Raw genomic sequence first — 15,715 nt, 5'->3', positions numbered from 1 at the left:
CTTTTTGGTCTGCTAGCTATTGATTTTTACGATCCAAGTGGCCCCGACCGAGAAGGAAGCCATGGCACCGAGACACTGCGAGGAAGACAGCGACAACGCACTCAGATTGGAAGTATGCCAAGGCGGCGTGCCCACAGTTCACCCTACCAAACCATATAGTACAGTCCCCTTCTACTCCCTCACCTCTGTGTATATCCATTCCCGGCCGACGTGTCGGCAGATTTGTTTGTTTTCACATTCAATTCTCGGTCGCTCGATTGGGTTTCTATTGGCGTTTGGAAATGTGCCAAAGTTCAATGCACGGCATTGCTCTGGTAAAATTTCGCACTGCATTCGCATAGTTCAGTTTAGAGATGATAGAAAATGTGGTTATAACGATACTGCATAGATATTTAATTGATTATCAAGATTTGATATCTTGATATTTAATATTCAAAATTTTGATATATCAGAGCTTATGATGTTTTCCACATTTTTTTACATATCATACTTTTCGTTAATCGTTTCTAATCTAATTATGTCGCCAGCTCAACTAGAAGGCATACTTTTAGGCACACTGATATTCGTCATTATTCATTCACACCTCCCCCATATGAGATCGGACCCTAATCTACATATAATCGCACAGAAAAAAAAACGAGTCTACTTTTGGTGACACTTTTCGCTTTATTTCACTCGCAGTCAATCGTGCTCTTCTTCGTCGTTGCTCTGCATATAGTTGACGAACTGATCGGCCATATGCCAGTACCAGTGCAACTTGACCAGCTCCAGTCCGCCCTTATCGGCAATCCATATTCGACCATTCTCGGATCGCTCGATGGCATTGACAATGTTCTGGCCACAAATGGCAGTCGACTGGCAGGGGGCGTGGCGCAGGCGATCGGCAAAGGACTGGCCATATTCCAGGAAGGCCTTTAGCTCGCGGTCTACAAAAACTCTGGTGGGGCCACAGCAAACAGCCATGACAGCCACTCCGTTTTGGGAATAGTACAGTGGGTCCTGCAGGGAATAATAAGGATACTCAAAAGAATATATTGAGTACAAGTTGATTATACTCACCGCTAGACTTCTGGTGAAGCCAATGACTCCGAATTTCGAAGCACTGTAGGCACAAAATACCGGAGATGGGTCCAAGCCAATAACTGATGTAACATTCACTATTAATCCTCCAGATCCGCCCATTTTTCTGTCCATATAGGGCAGAACAGTGGCCACCGTGTTCATCATTCCCGTTAGATTCGTGTGGATGGTGGCATCAATGTCGTTCTCATCGCACAAAGTGGCTCCGTTTATCAAGACATCGATGTAGTCCATTTGCACCATCACTTCATCGAAATACTTTTTCATTTCCTCCCTGGCCATGGTCACATCGTAGGTCCAAAAAAATATCTGAGTGCTCGGCTTAATGGCTTGAAGCTGGGCGATGGCCTGGGGATTCTCTGTGCTCTGCAATATGGCCAGTTTCTGGGGGAACAGCGTTAGGATTTACATTTTAGAATAGCCCGATAAGCGAAAGTTTTTAATCCTTCAACTAAATCTAATGCAGCCTGAAACATAAACCTAATTACAGCACAAAAAAAAACTAGCTTGAGAAACAAACATGAAAAACTCATTAACTTAATTAGTTTCGACAGCGACTAGCTGAACTAGTTTGGGTGGAAATACAGAAGACTAAGACCGAGCAGCGCCCAGCTTCCCGCTCACTCACCGCTATGTTCTTGGTCATGAGAACCTTGCTGGTCTCCAGTGCAATGCCGCCACAGTCCGCGACATAGCAGACATGCTTGCCCGTCAAATCGAACATTCTTTTCCGCTTTCCTCGACTTCTGTTTTACGACTGACTGGCAGGTCTGCCATTCCTGAGCAGCCGCTCCCCTTTATCTATTTTAATTAATTTTCTTCGCTTATCATTTGTTTTGCATTTCTCAATTTTATTATAACTTGGTGCTGTTTCATGAGTTCTATTATCGTATTTGGGGAGATGTGAGTGTGCAGCGATCAGCCTTTTTGCTATGCGTGAATATCGAGCGGTTCGCAGAACCTTATGAACTAGAGTGTTGCTTGCGGGGGTGATTAGATGCCAGAGTCCCAGTGCTTGGTCCACTGGATGGGCTCCAGGGTACCCAAGTCCAGCTTCCAGATGGCACCGTTCTTATTCAGCTCGATGGCCTTGACAAAGTTCTCGGCGCAGGCCTGAGAGGCCTGGGTGGGATGCGCCAGCAGCTTCTCGGCCACCTGGGGCTCCACATCCAGCCAGGAGTTGAACTTATGCACGAGAGTGGTGCGGGTGATGCCGGGGTTCACGGTGTAAGCGGTCACACCAGTAATGGGGGCCAGTTTCTGTGGATTATACATGGTATAAATATTAAACCTAAACCCAGGACACCAACTCGGTTGAAGCACTTACCGCCAGGGAGCTGGTGAAGTTGACCACGGCGGCCTTGGTGCCGGAGTAGACGGGCACCTGGTAGATGGCATTAAAGCCCGTCACCGATCCAATGTTGCAGATAATGCCGCCCGGTCCGCCCTTGCGCTTGTCCCAGAAGTCCAGGATGGCCGTCGTCGTATTGACCAGACCCGTGTAGTTAACTGCAATGGTGCGCTCAATCTGATGGTCGTCCAGGATGCCAGCTCCGTTGATCAGAATGTCCACGGTCTTGAGCTTGGCAAAGATGGTCTTCAGCAGCTTGGTGGTCTCGGCAATCGGCACGGTCACATCGTATGGGTAGAAGGTGACGGTCACCTTCGGATTGATTGCCTTCAGCTCGGCAATGGCCGCCGGGTTGTCAATGCGGTCCAGGATCACAAGGTTCTGGAAGGACAAGATATTGTAGCGACGGGGCTATTGGTTCTGGCTATTAGTTACCTTTAGGTCCCGCTTGACCAGCTCCTTGCTGGTGTCCAGGCCAATGCCGCCCAGACCGGCCACGAAAATGACGTTCTTGTTGGTGAGTGTCGTCGACATGGTGACTCCTTTGGCTCGCTCTTTCGATCTGTTTGATGGAAGGAGGGTTTGGTTACTTGTTGATTTCCAGCAGAGCTCCCTCCCGTATTTATAGGAAGACGATTGCCCCCTCCGAGCTTTCCTAACGTCGAGCTTTTGCATTATCTCGCATTACGTGATGAGCTACGTGAACTGCCGGCTCCCGGTTTGTTTTTTTTTTAAGTTTCGGCACACTTCGGTTTGTTTTTGTTTGGCATCGTATGCCGGCCAAGCTCTTTCGAGATTAGCATTCTGTTTGTATATTTGTATAAATTAGGCGAAGTTTGGAAAATTACTGCTGGTCTGGGCATCGCTGTCATAGTCTACACGCGCTGCGCGTTCAAGATAGCCCGCAAAGGAAAGACCCAAGTTAACAGTCTATGTTAAAGTGTCTAAATATAGACGTTAGCTAACAGTCGTAGTACAAACTACTTATTTAATTTAATAAGTTTAATAAGTTTAATAAGTTTAATAAGTTAATACAATTTCTAGTATTATTACTTACTTGATCAATTGAGAAAATTTCAAGAAATGCACTTCTCCGTTAGCCGGCCTGTACAACTGCAACTGACCACTGCACTGAGACAATAATCGCCGCCTTCGACATTTGCTCGGCCTTAAATACTCTTCCGTCTGTAGGTGGCAGTCGACGTCAACGGCTACGCCGACGCCTGCAGCAGCGGCGCTGCCATAATTTGTAATATGTAAAATGCAATAGAAATAAGTAAACAAATGATCTTCAAATAAATGGCGAGCGCCAATAGAAAAAAGAGCACCAGTAAGTACACTGAAAGAATAACTGAAGCGAGAAATGGAGCAATAAATGAAGCCATTAATAAAGATATATTGCTAATCAGCAAAAAAATATTAGTATATTTTAGAAGGACTTAATAATTTATTTGGTATTATCTTCTAATTTCGATTAGTCTGATGATCTAGTCTAGATCGACTTGTCTGCAAAGCTTTCTATAATAGTGCTCAACTTTGACGGATCATATTCAATTAAATAGTAATGTCAAGTATTCTTGGTATTATTTTCCTCAGTGCAAACCCAGTCAGTGAGGATAGTAAGAGCTTTAACCTTGGGTGAATGTCAAGCCAGGCAGCAGAATTGTAGCCTGCATTGTTGCTTTTGTCGCAATTGAACTTCAGCTTAATTTGCATACGTGTACCTCTCGGAATCGAGAGCCTCATGGGGCGCGGCGTAAGACGAAGGCGGCGTAGAATCAATCTGGAAAAGTTGGAAAGCCGGCAGAACAACACGCCCCCTAAAACAGCTCATTAGCATGCCCGCTTGTCCACAGGTCTGCGCAGCGACCAAGCCCACTCTGCGGCCGAGCTGGAATCTGGAATAGCGGTTTCCAGTGCCCATAAAAGATAGCAAGTGCAGCTAAAAGTTAACCCATGTTTGAATAGTAAATGCTTTAATTATGTTGCTTAAAAGTAATTCTTAATCTATGTACTTGGAATTTTAGCCTCGTTTAACTTATTTCCTCATCTTTAAATTTAGAAAATATTCCCCTTTACTAAGTTAACTGAATTCTTTTTCATTTTAAAAACTTTATAAAATTCCTTGGTTTGCATTTTGAAAACTTAAAATGTAGTCTCTATTTCGTTAGTTTTTTTTTTCTCCTAAGAATAATATATAGGATAATGTAATCGATTTCGCCTTGGATTGTCTCAAGTGGGTTAAATTTGTTTATCCCGCAAAACGATGGAACGTGTGATGAGTGCGAAAGAGATAAGTATGCGGAAGAATGAGCTTTTAATTTGCATAAAAAATTCTTTAACCCGTTTAATGAAGTAGAATGAAACACACTCACACCTCAATTTCAGCCTAGATCTGCGACAGATCCTAAAACAAATATATTTATAAGTATTTGGAGCGTAAAACTGTGATTTCTAGAATCAAAATTATGCTTATTATGTTAGTTTATTTCTCAATTTGCTCTGTCCGTATTTTATAATTAAATTTTTTATTATTTTTATTATTTAATTCGTAATATGCTATGCCTTATCTCGACCACACGCAGAATGCATGCTACGAAATGCTGCTGATAGCTTCTTTCAATTTGAAATCTTCCAGCAATCGATAGCTAATTTTCCGAGTGACCCACTAATCAAACGGGTTGCTCTGCTGCCCTGGCAACGGCAAAGGGGGCAATAACAGCAACATCGTATGACTATTCGCGCCTCCAGACGTTAATCTGATATGGTCTGGCCTGGGGTGGTCTGGGCTACTATTTTCCTTATCGTCGGACGGCGAACGTCTTTCAATTATTTGGAGGCAGAACGAGCTACACTGGGGGAAATTACAGATTATTCACATGACACTAATATACAAGCATTTTCCTACTGAACTGTATAGATTGTTATGTTTTTTTCTCAATGTACTCTATAAGGTGCCCAGCGAGCCCCTTATCGGCTTGGCCCCCATGGCATGCTGCCGGTGACATTCAACCTCTCCTGAGGTAATGACGTACGAGTACCTGTCAAAACCGATTTGCGCCAGCTCTTGCCCCGCGCACATACACTCACACTCACTGAGGTCCCCTTAAGTAGACGCTGGCGAACATTGAGATGTCGTTCCTCCAACTAATTAAGCTAGTGCCATTGTCTTTCCGCAGCGAATGAATGAAACTGGGGCTTCTAAACGATGCCGTATAAGCGGCTTACCTCGGCTATACTAGGGCGAATGTGAGAAATGGGAATTCCAGGGAGTGTTTGGGGCACGGAACTCTAGACACGTTCTATGTGCATATTTGGGGCGTGGTTTCCATTGCATCTACATGCAGAAGTAATCTAATTTACTGTACTATTCCACAGTTTGACCCATTTGACTCATGTCGATCTAACACAAAGGGAAAACGAAGAAAATCAGCAGTCGTTGACGTAATTCAAATCAGAAAATCTTTCCAAAGAGACGATCGGGTTTCGCTTTACGCTTGACTTTACTTTCGGGTCTCTCCTAACAAACCGCACAAAAGTTTCCTAGTCTAGATTGCAATTGTTGTGGGAATTCTTATAAATAATTGGGAACTCACAGATTTTTACCTCTAATATTTAAAATGAGAGGGACAAATATTCATGGTAGTTTATAATTATGACAAGAAATAAGGAAAAGATGACAACTTGTATTTTGCACCTTTCATTTTTCTCACTTCCAGCATCTCTAGACTCACTTCAATATTTATGAATTCAATCGTTAAAAACCGCAGGGAGAAGAGGAATGAAAAAATAAGTCAAGAACTGGATCGCAAATCGGAAAATTGTGCTGCGGCTTGATTATTCGTGTGCTAGTTGGCTTCTTCTAGGCCTTATAAATAATGCGCTCGACACACCTCGCCAGTCCACATGAACTCCCCCCGATCGCCCGTCCCATTATTGGATGTGGTATAAAAAACCTTAACTTTGAGAAGGTGCGAGGGCAACTAGCCAGTTGCCTGCCTCAGATTTCAACGTCATCTTCGCTGAAGGTTGAGCTTAATTTGCTTTGACTTTTAGTAATTTGCATAAATATCAGGCACACGTTGAGTCCTACACGCTGCTTTTGCCGAGGCACGTTTGTTATGACTCTGGCAACTAACAATAACAATCAGAATCAGATCCAGATTCAGATCCACATCCAGATCCACACCGAATCAGTGCCGATGCGAAGGCGTCGGTGTCGGTGTCTCGGACTTGGAGCTGGAGCTGGGTTACCTTTCATGGGAATGACAACAGCAGAAAATATATGAAAGAACGAATTATAATGGAATTATGATTTTTGTCGGGGGCGTTGAACATTATTTACCCCAATCTCTAGTCTCCCTTCAGATTTCTCGGCCCCACCTTTCTCATTTCAAATTGCAGACGACAATGAAAATTTTGGTTTATTGGGAAGAGATCAGTCGACGTATTTATATGATTTATTGATATATCATATAAGTTGATGTATGTCAAAAATTTAAATAATTTTTTTATATTTAATATTGTATTTATAATTAATACAATTTCATTTTATCTGAATCTTCAGCGCTGGCAAAGACGATGGTTTGTTCTCTATGACGATGGCGAGCTAACGTATTCTGTGGATGACTATGTAAGTACTTTCTTTAATTGTAAATATAATATAGTAAATATACAGAAATGCTTTTTTTGTTTTGTTTTATTATTATTATTTATGCGCATTTTCTATGAAATTGTTCTGTCTTGATAACAAACAATAATAAAAAGTTCATTAGATCTGAGTGAATAGTCGAGATAACAGACTTTAAAAATATTAGGACCTCGATTATGGCCTTGCTCTTGAAACTAGTAAATATATATATTGTAGGTGACCATATCTTATCGGCTGGCGGAAAAACATTAGAGCTTAATACTTGTGTGCTTTAGATTTTTGTACTCTTACGGGGTTCGAAACTAAACCATATAAAAGCTTTGTTTTTAAATTATTGAAGACGATCCAAATTTTTGTACACTTTCTCAGGGTATATATATTTTGATCATATTTAATATTTTATATTAATTTATTTCTTATTCATTTCTGCATCCTTTTCCTACAGCCCGAAACCATACCGCAGGCCTGCATTGATATGACCAAAGTGCTGGAAGTGACCAGCGCCGTGGAGGTGACGGGTCATCCCAACTCAATCGCCATAGCTGCCCCGGAACGCGTGACCTTCGTGAAGGGAACCAGTTCGGAGGAGTCTCAATGGTGGCTCAACATCCTGGCGGCGTTTCCGAAGTCGAAGGGCCGCCACAAGCGCAGCGCCACCCTGCCTGGTGGCCAGGTTGTGGGCAGCCTGCGTCAGGCGGGCAACAGCGAACTGACGCTCGCGACGAAGCTGGGCAATCGGCACAGCTCTTATCACAAGGACACGCTGACGTCCTCGCAGTCGGCGGGCAACCTGCTTAGCACTCTGGATCTGGGCCCCAGTACCACGAAGACATGCTCAGCGGCTTTGACCACCACACAGACTTCTCTCGCTGATGACGAAGAGGACGACGGCGTGGAAACGGGTGAGGATGTCGAAGATGATGAGGAGGACGATGAGGATTTGCCAAGGAAGACGAGTGCCGCCAGCACAACCAGCTGCTTAAGCGGACAGGACGAAAACAATCGAAATGCGGGCAACGAGATTACAAATCGAGGTGAGTGACAAAACTTCTGGAATAAATTAATTTAAAAAATGTTGGAATGACACTTAATAGATCTAAAAATGTTTGAAGAACGTAGGAAATATGAGTTAACCATTTATTATTATTATTTATTATTAAACATAATGTACCTTTCCAGCAAAACCCATTTCTTACCCTGCATTTTTTCGCGAATTTAGTGCAGTTCATCCTTTCCATTGTGTTGGGCTGCGTTCCGTTCCGAGCTCGTATCGGCTGCTATAATTTTTATGATCATTTATGGCTCGCAGCAATCAAAATTATCAACCTCAGCCCTCGGACAGACAGAGACAGGGGCAGACTGAAGGATTACAGGGATACAGGGGATGCGAGATGGAGATGGGGGATCGTCGCAGTGCGTGTAGCTAGTTAAGGCCACAGCCACGAAATTAACCTTGAATTCACACAAACACAACGTGCAGCAGCAGCGGCGGCAGGGCTTGTCGGGAGGAGAATCCCCTCCACTACTTAAGATCGTATAATGGTAGGCCTCATAAATTTCCTTTAGATCCCAGCAGACCCAAGTGGATCTGCTCCGCTGCGCTGGATCGGTTGGTGGGTCGGTAATTGCAGTTACTGTGAATGTTCTCACATACATTGCTGCAGGATACTTGTTCATGGAAAAATGATATTCACGCTTAAATTATAGTGTGTCTGCCCTCAGATCCGTTGCTGTGCCCATCAACGACGTATCCAAGGGGTATAGTGCCCGGACTGAGGAGCACAGCACTCACACTGGCCCTTCGCCCGGATCTCCGCTTATAGTTACAAATTCAAGACTCAGCATCCACATCAAATGGCATTATTCAGTTGATAAATCGCCAGTTAAATAAGTACGTGAGCCAGTTCAAATTGTTGGGACCACGAAACTGAAAGCCTGCATTAACAACGCACCTTCACAGGCTCGTGGTAGCAGTAAACTTATGGAAACCTATGGAATATAGCTACTCACCTACAGAAATACCAACAGATTTAAAGAGAATGTAATTCAGAAACATTTGCCTCCAAGGGAAATCATTACAACTACACATAACATTTCCCGGGAAATGTCTCGCTTGTGGAAGCACACCAGTGTCCGGTTTTTACACTCACACTTGACACCTTTTTCGATTAGCGATACACAGTTTCGGTGTAATGGGTCCAGAGAGTCCAGGGAGAGATCAGTTACCAGGACTCTAGGGCATTTCTGGTGCTGACACAGACTAATTATTTTCCATCAATAAGGAAAATTGTGCGGCAAATGAGGCAATTCATTGGTCGCCGCGCAGGGAGCGGGCACTTTCAGAATGGGCGTTAGGCCACGGACGGAGCGAAAGACTTAAAATGCACAACGACAAAGATTATAAACTGTCTACACCTAATAGCCGTCGGCTGTCCAATGTCAGGCAGGGGCCAGTTGAAATATTTACCAAGTCAGCGCTACAAGATAAGCCCCTCTGGAGATGAGTCCCAGTCGGCGTCCCTCCATGCATGGGCTGCCTGCTGTACCTGGCTGCTTGTAATGGGCAAAGTTTTACGGCAAAGTGAATAATTACAGTGCAAATAAATCTCGTGGAGTGGAGCGTGGAAAGGCCCCGATCAGTGGATAGATTTAGAAATTGCAACAGCCTCTCGGAAGAGGTGACGAAATACAGCTCCCTTTCAAGTAGCCCAGTAACCGGCTATTAAACGCCCGAAAAAGTCCCCCCAGAAGGCCCAGACCAACAATAAAAGCATCAACCCAGGGCCCATTGCAAGCCAACGAGCTGCTGAAAGTTGCCCAAGAATTAAATGCAAGATTGTATTACAATGACAAATTGCAGATGCCCACAAGAAGAGCAGAAGTAACTACTTATGATTGCAACAAAGTAGTTGCTTTATCTGTGAATCAACTGCACTGAAATTAAATTGTTAAAGCCTGGGATTTTACTTACCTAAGGTTGCAACAATAGTTAAGACTTTATTTGGTTTTAATAAAAGGTTTATTAATAGAAGTAAAAGATGGAATTGCTTGGGATTATATTAGCCAGTAAAAAACTCTTTAGATGTTGAAAGGCCTCGGTTATAACAGAATCCTTATGAAAAACGAATATAGCTTTGAAAGTCTACGAGATCCCTGAATAAAACTCTAACAATCTTAATATTATTAACTGACTCGTAAAGATATTTTATTGGTGCATAACCTTTACACTATATCACTCGCTAATTACACCCCTTGCCAACTGTGTTGGGAGAGCCATTAGTTCTCCCTTGAATTCATTATCTTTCTATTGAGGAACCTCATTATGAGCCCCACATGGCTCTCTGGCCATTTTAACAAACGTGTCTAGAGGCGGTACCAGTGGATCCAGCTTCATTGAGGCCGGACAACTTCTGTGCAAATGCAAAATGACAGCATAGGACAGGCAAAAAAAAAAAGTGAAGAAGGCGTCCCAGCAGCTAACGATGCAGGTTGTGCGATTTACGAGGCTCGAGAGCACCACCACCACCATCTAGAGGAGCTGTAGGAGCAGCCGCCACAGCCTCCGCCAATAACCAATCAATATTCATAAGTGTAACGACTTGCGAGCGAAATTTATGCAACATACATGGGTCTGGTCTGGCAGGATTTTTCTTCTTTCTTTCTTATTTTTTTTTATATAATCAGGGATCAGGGGTGGCGGGGCATCGAGGGACCGTGCACGGCCAGTTAGAAATTTTTCAAAGTCATCGTGTGAGGGGGCCCCAGGGCAGGGCAGGAGGGCCGAAGCGATTCCAATCCAAAGGCAATTTTCGCTTTCGTTCGCCCAAAAGGCAGAGCGGAGCAGGTAAATCAACTGGCAATTTGATTATTTATTACGTCCAAGGCGGAGTTTGGCCACGAGGGGAGCGGCAGACCGTGATTGAGTGGGTTGTTCTAAGAGCGGTTAATTGTGGCCGTAATTAATCAAATGCTGTTAATTAAAGAATGGAAAGGGATACCCCCACCACAGCGGAGACAATTGTAAAAATCCTTCGGTTCAATATCTCCTGCCAGCGTACATACATTGTCTGTGTTCCTTGGGGTTCTCAGCAAGTAACCATAATTATAGACCTCTCTGCATCAGCTGCGGCATCAAGCCACTTGCCAGCCCATGTATCTGCGAACACAGTTTTTATCAACTTAATTACACTTAGCACCTTACGCGTCCTGCTCGGACTCCCTGCTCGCCGATTTGATCTTGAACTTGAAAGTTCGTAGTAAAAGCCACAATAAATATTAAATGGTGCAAAACACATCAAGGGCAGGCAACAAAAAAAATATATATATATATATAAAAAACGAGACAAAGAGCCCAAGATAATAAAGCAGCAAGGGGGAAAGAACAAGAGCGGGGCATCGAATAAGAAATTACCTGTAACCTGAAAGGATCCTTGGGCAGACTCATAAGAATTTAATATTGTTTAACATCAGTATAGGATTTATTTTATTTTCCTTCTTCTCTAACAATCTTTTTGAAACATTTAAATTTGAGGTTGAGCTCATCAACTCCCTTACAGCTCCATAAACTTGATGTCCTTATGCCCTGTCCCTTGTCGACTATGTGTAATATCATAAGCATTATAAATTCCATTGCTGACATAGTCCCAGCCCCGAACCATAATCGAGGAATCGTTGCCGGAGCCACTTTGGTCCGGTCAGTCTCTTTGGCTCTTTGTGCGATGGACCGACAAGTCGACCAATTAAAGGCATACCCCTGCCCATTGCCGTCTCCCAGGCGCAGTCCCAGTCCCAGTCCCAGTAACCTCCCCTTCCGCAGTTAGCACAGTAACCTTGAACCTGCTCGGTGAGTCAGTTAGTCAGTCAGTCACTCCCCGACCCCGTTTCTGACAGAGTCTTGGCCGGATCTGCAGCTGAAGCTGTAGCTGAAGCTATTACTGATGCTCGCTCGCCCAGCCGAAGTTCAGAGGCTGCTGGTCCACCTCCATTCGCTTTTCGCAACAGCTCAATAATCAAGATAAACGCCGCTGAGCAGCCGAAAAGCGACCAACCTGTTCAACTGAACGAATTGATGTGCACTCGGGGTCTTGGTCTGGGATTTAGTCCCGTCCCGTCCCAGCCTGAATTCCAGTCTGCGGCCCAGTCCCGGTCCGCTCGCTCGATTTTATGACCAGTCGGAAATTTGTATCATAATCATAATAAACACAAAGGTGGCGGCAGCCTGGAACAGGTCGCGACTCGCGAGCACAAAACTCACTCCCGTCTAAATATATATTTTGTAATCACATATTTTATGGGACAACTCGAAGGAGCTGCCTCTCGTCCGTCTGGTTCGTCTCCGATGGTTTGTCCTCGACTTGTTCGGGTGTTTATAAAATTATGGCACTCCGGCGAGCTCTCAGGATCGCTTTGGCCGGGCGGGCTTATCGCGATCCCTCGGATCCCCTTACCGTGTGTTTTAATAATTTTATTATATTTGCGCGCACATAACTTGGCTTTCTCGGCGCGTTTTATGGCCCTTGCTGGGCATAAATATTGTTAGAGGCTGGGGGAGATCTCTCCTTCCATTCCTCAATCCGCCATTCTCCACGATCCCCTGTCTAAGTTAATTTCAGTCAATGCCATTGATATGGTTTGCTTAGGTAGAAGATCTCAGCCAGCCGACCAAATGAAATGGCCAAGTTGCTCATATATCACAATATTTAATTGAGAAGTAGGGCAACGTAGAAGAAGGGAATTACCTAAATATCTGTCCACAGGATCTCTCTGTAGTTGAAGGTTTTAATAATTATATTAATATTTGATTGGAGAAATCATTCTTAAGCTAGAAACTCATTTAAAATGTCTACTTATTTATCATTCCTCGAGCGAAATTAATAATTGTGTATTTCCTTTTCAGTTTCCCAGCCCACCACCTGCCTCCTGATCGAGGACATTCGGCGCGATGAAAAGACGATCAAGGACATCGCCAACACAATCACGAACTTGAGCCAACAGCAGAACAAACGCTGGTCCACGGCGGTGAACAATGCCCTGAACAACCAGCATCAGCACCACTTCAGCCACCATAGCCAGTACCAATCATCGCGGGATGAGACAGACTTCCAGGTGTCCTCCAACAAAGTCAGCAACAAGACCCCGAGCACGGCCACTGAACGACCAAAGTCCCTGCCCCTGGCAGCCAACTCCACGCCAGCGATTGTATCGGCCATAGTCAAAAAGATTCCCACGGTCATGGAGCAGGGGGATAAGGCGAAGCCCACTGCCAGGCTGCAGTTGCACCTGAAGTCGCCGAAACACTACCAGCACGAGAGGGGCGACCCCGATGGCGGATGCAATCTGGACGAGCTGTGCGTTAACTACATGGCCAAGACAGATGAGCTCCGATCGGTGGGCAAGGCAGGCGGTAAGGTCTCCTCGGGTCAGGGCAAGCCTCCTGCCAAGGCCACCGCAGAGGAGTCCCTGAATGCTAAGAAGGGTTGGCTCATGAAGCAGGATAATCGCACGGGCGAGTGGTCAAAGCACTGGTTCACCCTCAGCGGAGCAGCACTCTTCTACTACCGGGATCCCTTGTGCGAAGAGCGTGGAGTGCTCGACGGCGTCCTGGACGTCAATAGCTTGACCAGCGTTGTAGCTGAGCCTGCGGCGAGTAAGCAGCACGCCTTCCAGCTGACAACCTGGGACAAGCAGCGCTTGCTCTTGGCCAGCTTGTCGCCCAGTTCGAGGAACAGTTGGCTGGCAGTTCTGAGGAGTGCCGCCGGTCTGCCTCTGCTGGAGACGCCGCCCCAGCCAACGGACATTGAACAGGACTTTATCAAGGCCCAGATGCAGCAACCAACCTCCAGTCCCGTCACTCCTGGCACGCCGATCGGTCCACACTTTTCTTCGGATGAAGAGTACAGAACGGCCTCGGAGGGCGGCAGAAGAGACAGCTTGGACTGGGGATCGCCATTGTCCCCATCGCCGCCAGTACTAAGAAGTTGCCTTCGCAACCGCAGCCTGGCCAGTTTGCACAAGCGGAGCCGGAGCTCACCGCCCAGCTCCCGGCGCAGTACGGTGGACAGTGTGGCCAGCGATGAGCTGCCCCTGCTGGTGGTGCCAGAGGAGCTGCAGCCATCCGAGAGCCGGGAGCTCAAGCAGCAGTGCGAGACACTTCGTGCGGAAGCCTCTCTGCGGGAGGCCCGCATGTCGGAGCTCCTGGCCACCCTCCAAAGAACCGAGCAGCAGCTGACCGCCCGCCTGCAGGAGCAGCAGCAGCAACTGAACAGCGAGCTAAGTCTAGCAAAACAGAGTGCCTCCGACCTGATGCACAACCTGAGCCTACAGCTGTCGGAGAGCCAGTGCCAGATTAAGCAGTTGGAGGACCGCCTGGCCCAAGGCATCGAGGAGAACGAGGGCCTGTACAAGCGTCTAAGGGAGCTCAAGGCGCAGGACAACAGCGGCGGCGGTCTAAGCAACCTGCAGCGTCACAAAATCAAGCGCATGGACTCGCTCAGCGACCTGACCACCATCAGCGACATCGATCCCTACTGCCTGCAACGCGACTCGCTTGCCGAGGAGTACAATGAGCTGAGATCCCGGTTCGAGAAGGCGGTCAATGAGATCCGGGCCATGAAGCGAGAGCTAAAGCAGTCTCAAAATCAATACGATGCCCTGGAACTGGCGCAGGCCGCTCTGCAACAAAAGCTGGAGAGGCGACAGCACGAGGATGGAGCCCAGCTGCAATTGATGGCTGCCCGGATTCAGGATCTGACATTGAAGTACAGCAGCTCCGAGCGCCAGGTGCGAGGTCTCAAACAGAAGTTGGCCAAGTCTGAGCGGCGCCGCTCGCTTTCCCTGAAGGGGAAGGAGCAACTGGAACTAAAGCTGAGCGAGCTGCAGAAGGAAACGGTGGACAGAAAGGAGGGCACACCTCCCGAATCCTCCAGCAGCGAGTCCAGCAGTCAGTCGCCCCTGAATGCCCACCTCCTACAGCGCCTGCACAGCCTGGAGCACGTGCTCTTGGGCAGCAAGGAGCGCCTGGAGCAGAGCCTGTCCCAACTGCAGCAGATACGGGCAGGCCAAAGGTCTCGTCGCTCCGTCTCCCCCATAAACGACCGTAAGGACGGTCTCAGACAGCTGGAACGGGCTCTGGCGGAGACCTGCGTGATGGTTAGTGAGCAGATGGAGCTTACCTGCCTTCAGGATGCGTGCCACAAGTGCTGCGACCTGCGGCAGCGGGTGGAGAAGCTCTCCGCCCTGCAGCAGCAAACCGAGACGGATTTGCAGAGAAGCGAGCAGCTGCTGGAGCAGCGGGAGAGTGACCTGGCCCAGGCTCTGGAGAAGTGCGCCAGTCAGGAGCATGAGCAGGAGCTACTCGTGCAACAGCGCAGGGAACTTAGCGAGGAGCTGGGCAGACAGCAGGAGCGCTGCCGACGCCTGGAGAAACGACTGGAGCTGCTGGAGCGGGAGCACGGGAAGCAGCTGGAGTGCCTGAGGGAAGTCTACCACAATGAGCACACCAACGTCGCTGACGAGCTGAGCTTTCGCAAGCGGTACCAGACCGAAATCGAGCAGCTAAGAGTATGTATTTAGCAACAATTGAAATTAAAAGGAAATTAAGTTGAGTTCTTTAGAATGTTAATCATAATTGTTAT

At 46.5% G+C, this 15,715-nt stretch overlaps 3 protein-coding genes across 8 annotated transcripts in view; 1 reads left to right on the top strand and 2 right to left on the bottom strand.

Moving 5' to 3' along the window:
* Positions 1-15,715, top strand: part of osp (myosin phosphatase Rho interacting protein outspread) — a 92,096-nt gene that overhangs the window by 73,609 nt on the left and 2,772 nt on the right. For all 6 annotated transcript variants that reach the window (XM_017170691.2, XM_017170690.2, XM_070283948.1 and 3 more), the window contains 3 exons: positions 6,999-7,064; positions 7,528-8,116; positions 12,979-15,641. In XM_017170691.2, the coding sequence (XP_017026180.1) occupies positions 6,999-7,064; positions 7,528-8,116; positions 12,979-15,641 (3,318 nt within the window). The remainder of the gene's footprint in view (positions 1-6,998; positions 7,065-7,527; positions 8,117-12,978; positions 15,642-15,715) is intronic.
* On the bottom strand, positions 658-1,831 carry Adhr (Adh-related). Its single transcript, XM_017170694.3, has 3 exons — positions 1,709-1,831; positions 1,060-1,464; positions 658-999 (listed from the first exon to the last, which is right to left on the bottom strand). The coding sequence occupies exons 1-3, from the start codon at positions 1,802-1,804 to the stop codon at positions 682-684; spliced, it is 819 nt and encodes a 272-aa protein (XP_017026183.1). The 5' UTR covers positions 1,805-1,831; the 3' UTR covers positions 658-681.
* Adh (Alcohol dehydrogenase) lies at positions 1,911-3,611 on the bottom strand. The gene is made up of 4 exons (XM_017170695.3): positions 3,489-3,611; positions 2,867-2,993; positions 2,408-2,812; positions 1,911-2,340 (listed from the first exon to the last, which is right to left on the bottom strand). Exons 2-4 carry the CDS (start codon positions 2,963-2,965, stop codon positions 2,074-2,076), a joined length of 771 nt encoding a protein of 256 aa, XP_017026184.1. The 5' UTR covers positions 2,966-2,993; positions 3,489-3,611; the 3' UTR covers positions 1,911-2,073.

This window comes from Drosophila kikkawai, chromosome 2L (assembly GCF_030179895.1).
Source record: "Drosophila kikkawai strain 14028-0561.14 chromosome 2L, DkikHiC1v2, whole genome shotgun sequence".
Taxonomy (NCBI): domain Eukaryota; kingdom Metazoa; phylum Arthropoda; class Insecta; order Diptera; family Drosophilidae; genus Drosophila; species Drosophila kikkawai.
This window is presented reverse-complemented; position numbering and strand designations above follow the sequence as displayed.

What these genes read in the sequence shown, in the direction of transcription:
- Adh (XM_017170695.3), bottom strand. Translation starts at nt 2,965, where the DNA reads ATGTCGACGACACTCACCAACAAGAACGTCATTTTCGTGGCCGGTCTG. An exon ending in TGGTCAAGCGGGACCTAAAG is followed by an intron (nt 2,813 to 2,866) that starts GTAACTAATAGC and finishes TTGTCCTTCCAG; the next exon opens with AACCTTGTGATCCTGGACCG. An exon ending in ACTTCACCAGCTCCCTGGCG is followed by an intron (nt 2,341 to 2,407) that starts GTAAGTGCTTCA and finishes TATAATCCACAG; the next exon opens with AAACTGGCCCCCATTACTGG.
- Adhr (XM_017170694.3), bottom strand. Translation starts at nt 1,804, where the DNA reads ATGTTCGATTTGACGGGCAAGCATGTCTGCTATGTCGCGGACTGTGGC. An exon ending in TCATGACCAAGAACATAGCG is followed by an intron (nt 1,465 to 1,708) that starts GTGAGTGAGCGG and finishes CTGTTCCCCCAG; the next exon opens with AAACTGGCCATATTGCAGAG. An exon ending in GCTTCACCAGAAGTCTAGCG is followed by an intron (nt 1,000 to 1,059) that starts GTGAGTATAATC and finishes TATTCCCTGCAG; the next exon opens with GACCCACTGTACTATTCCCA.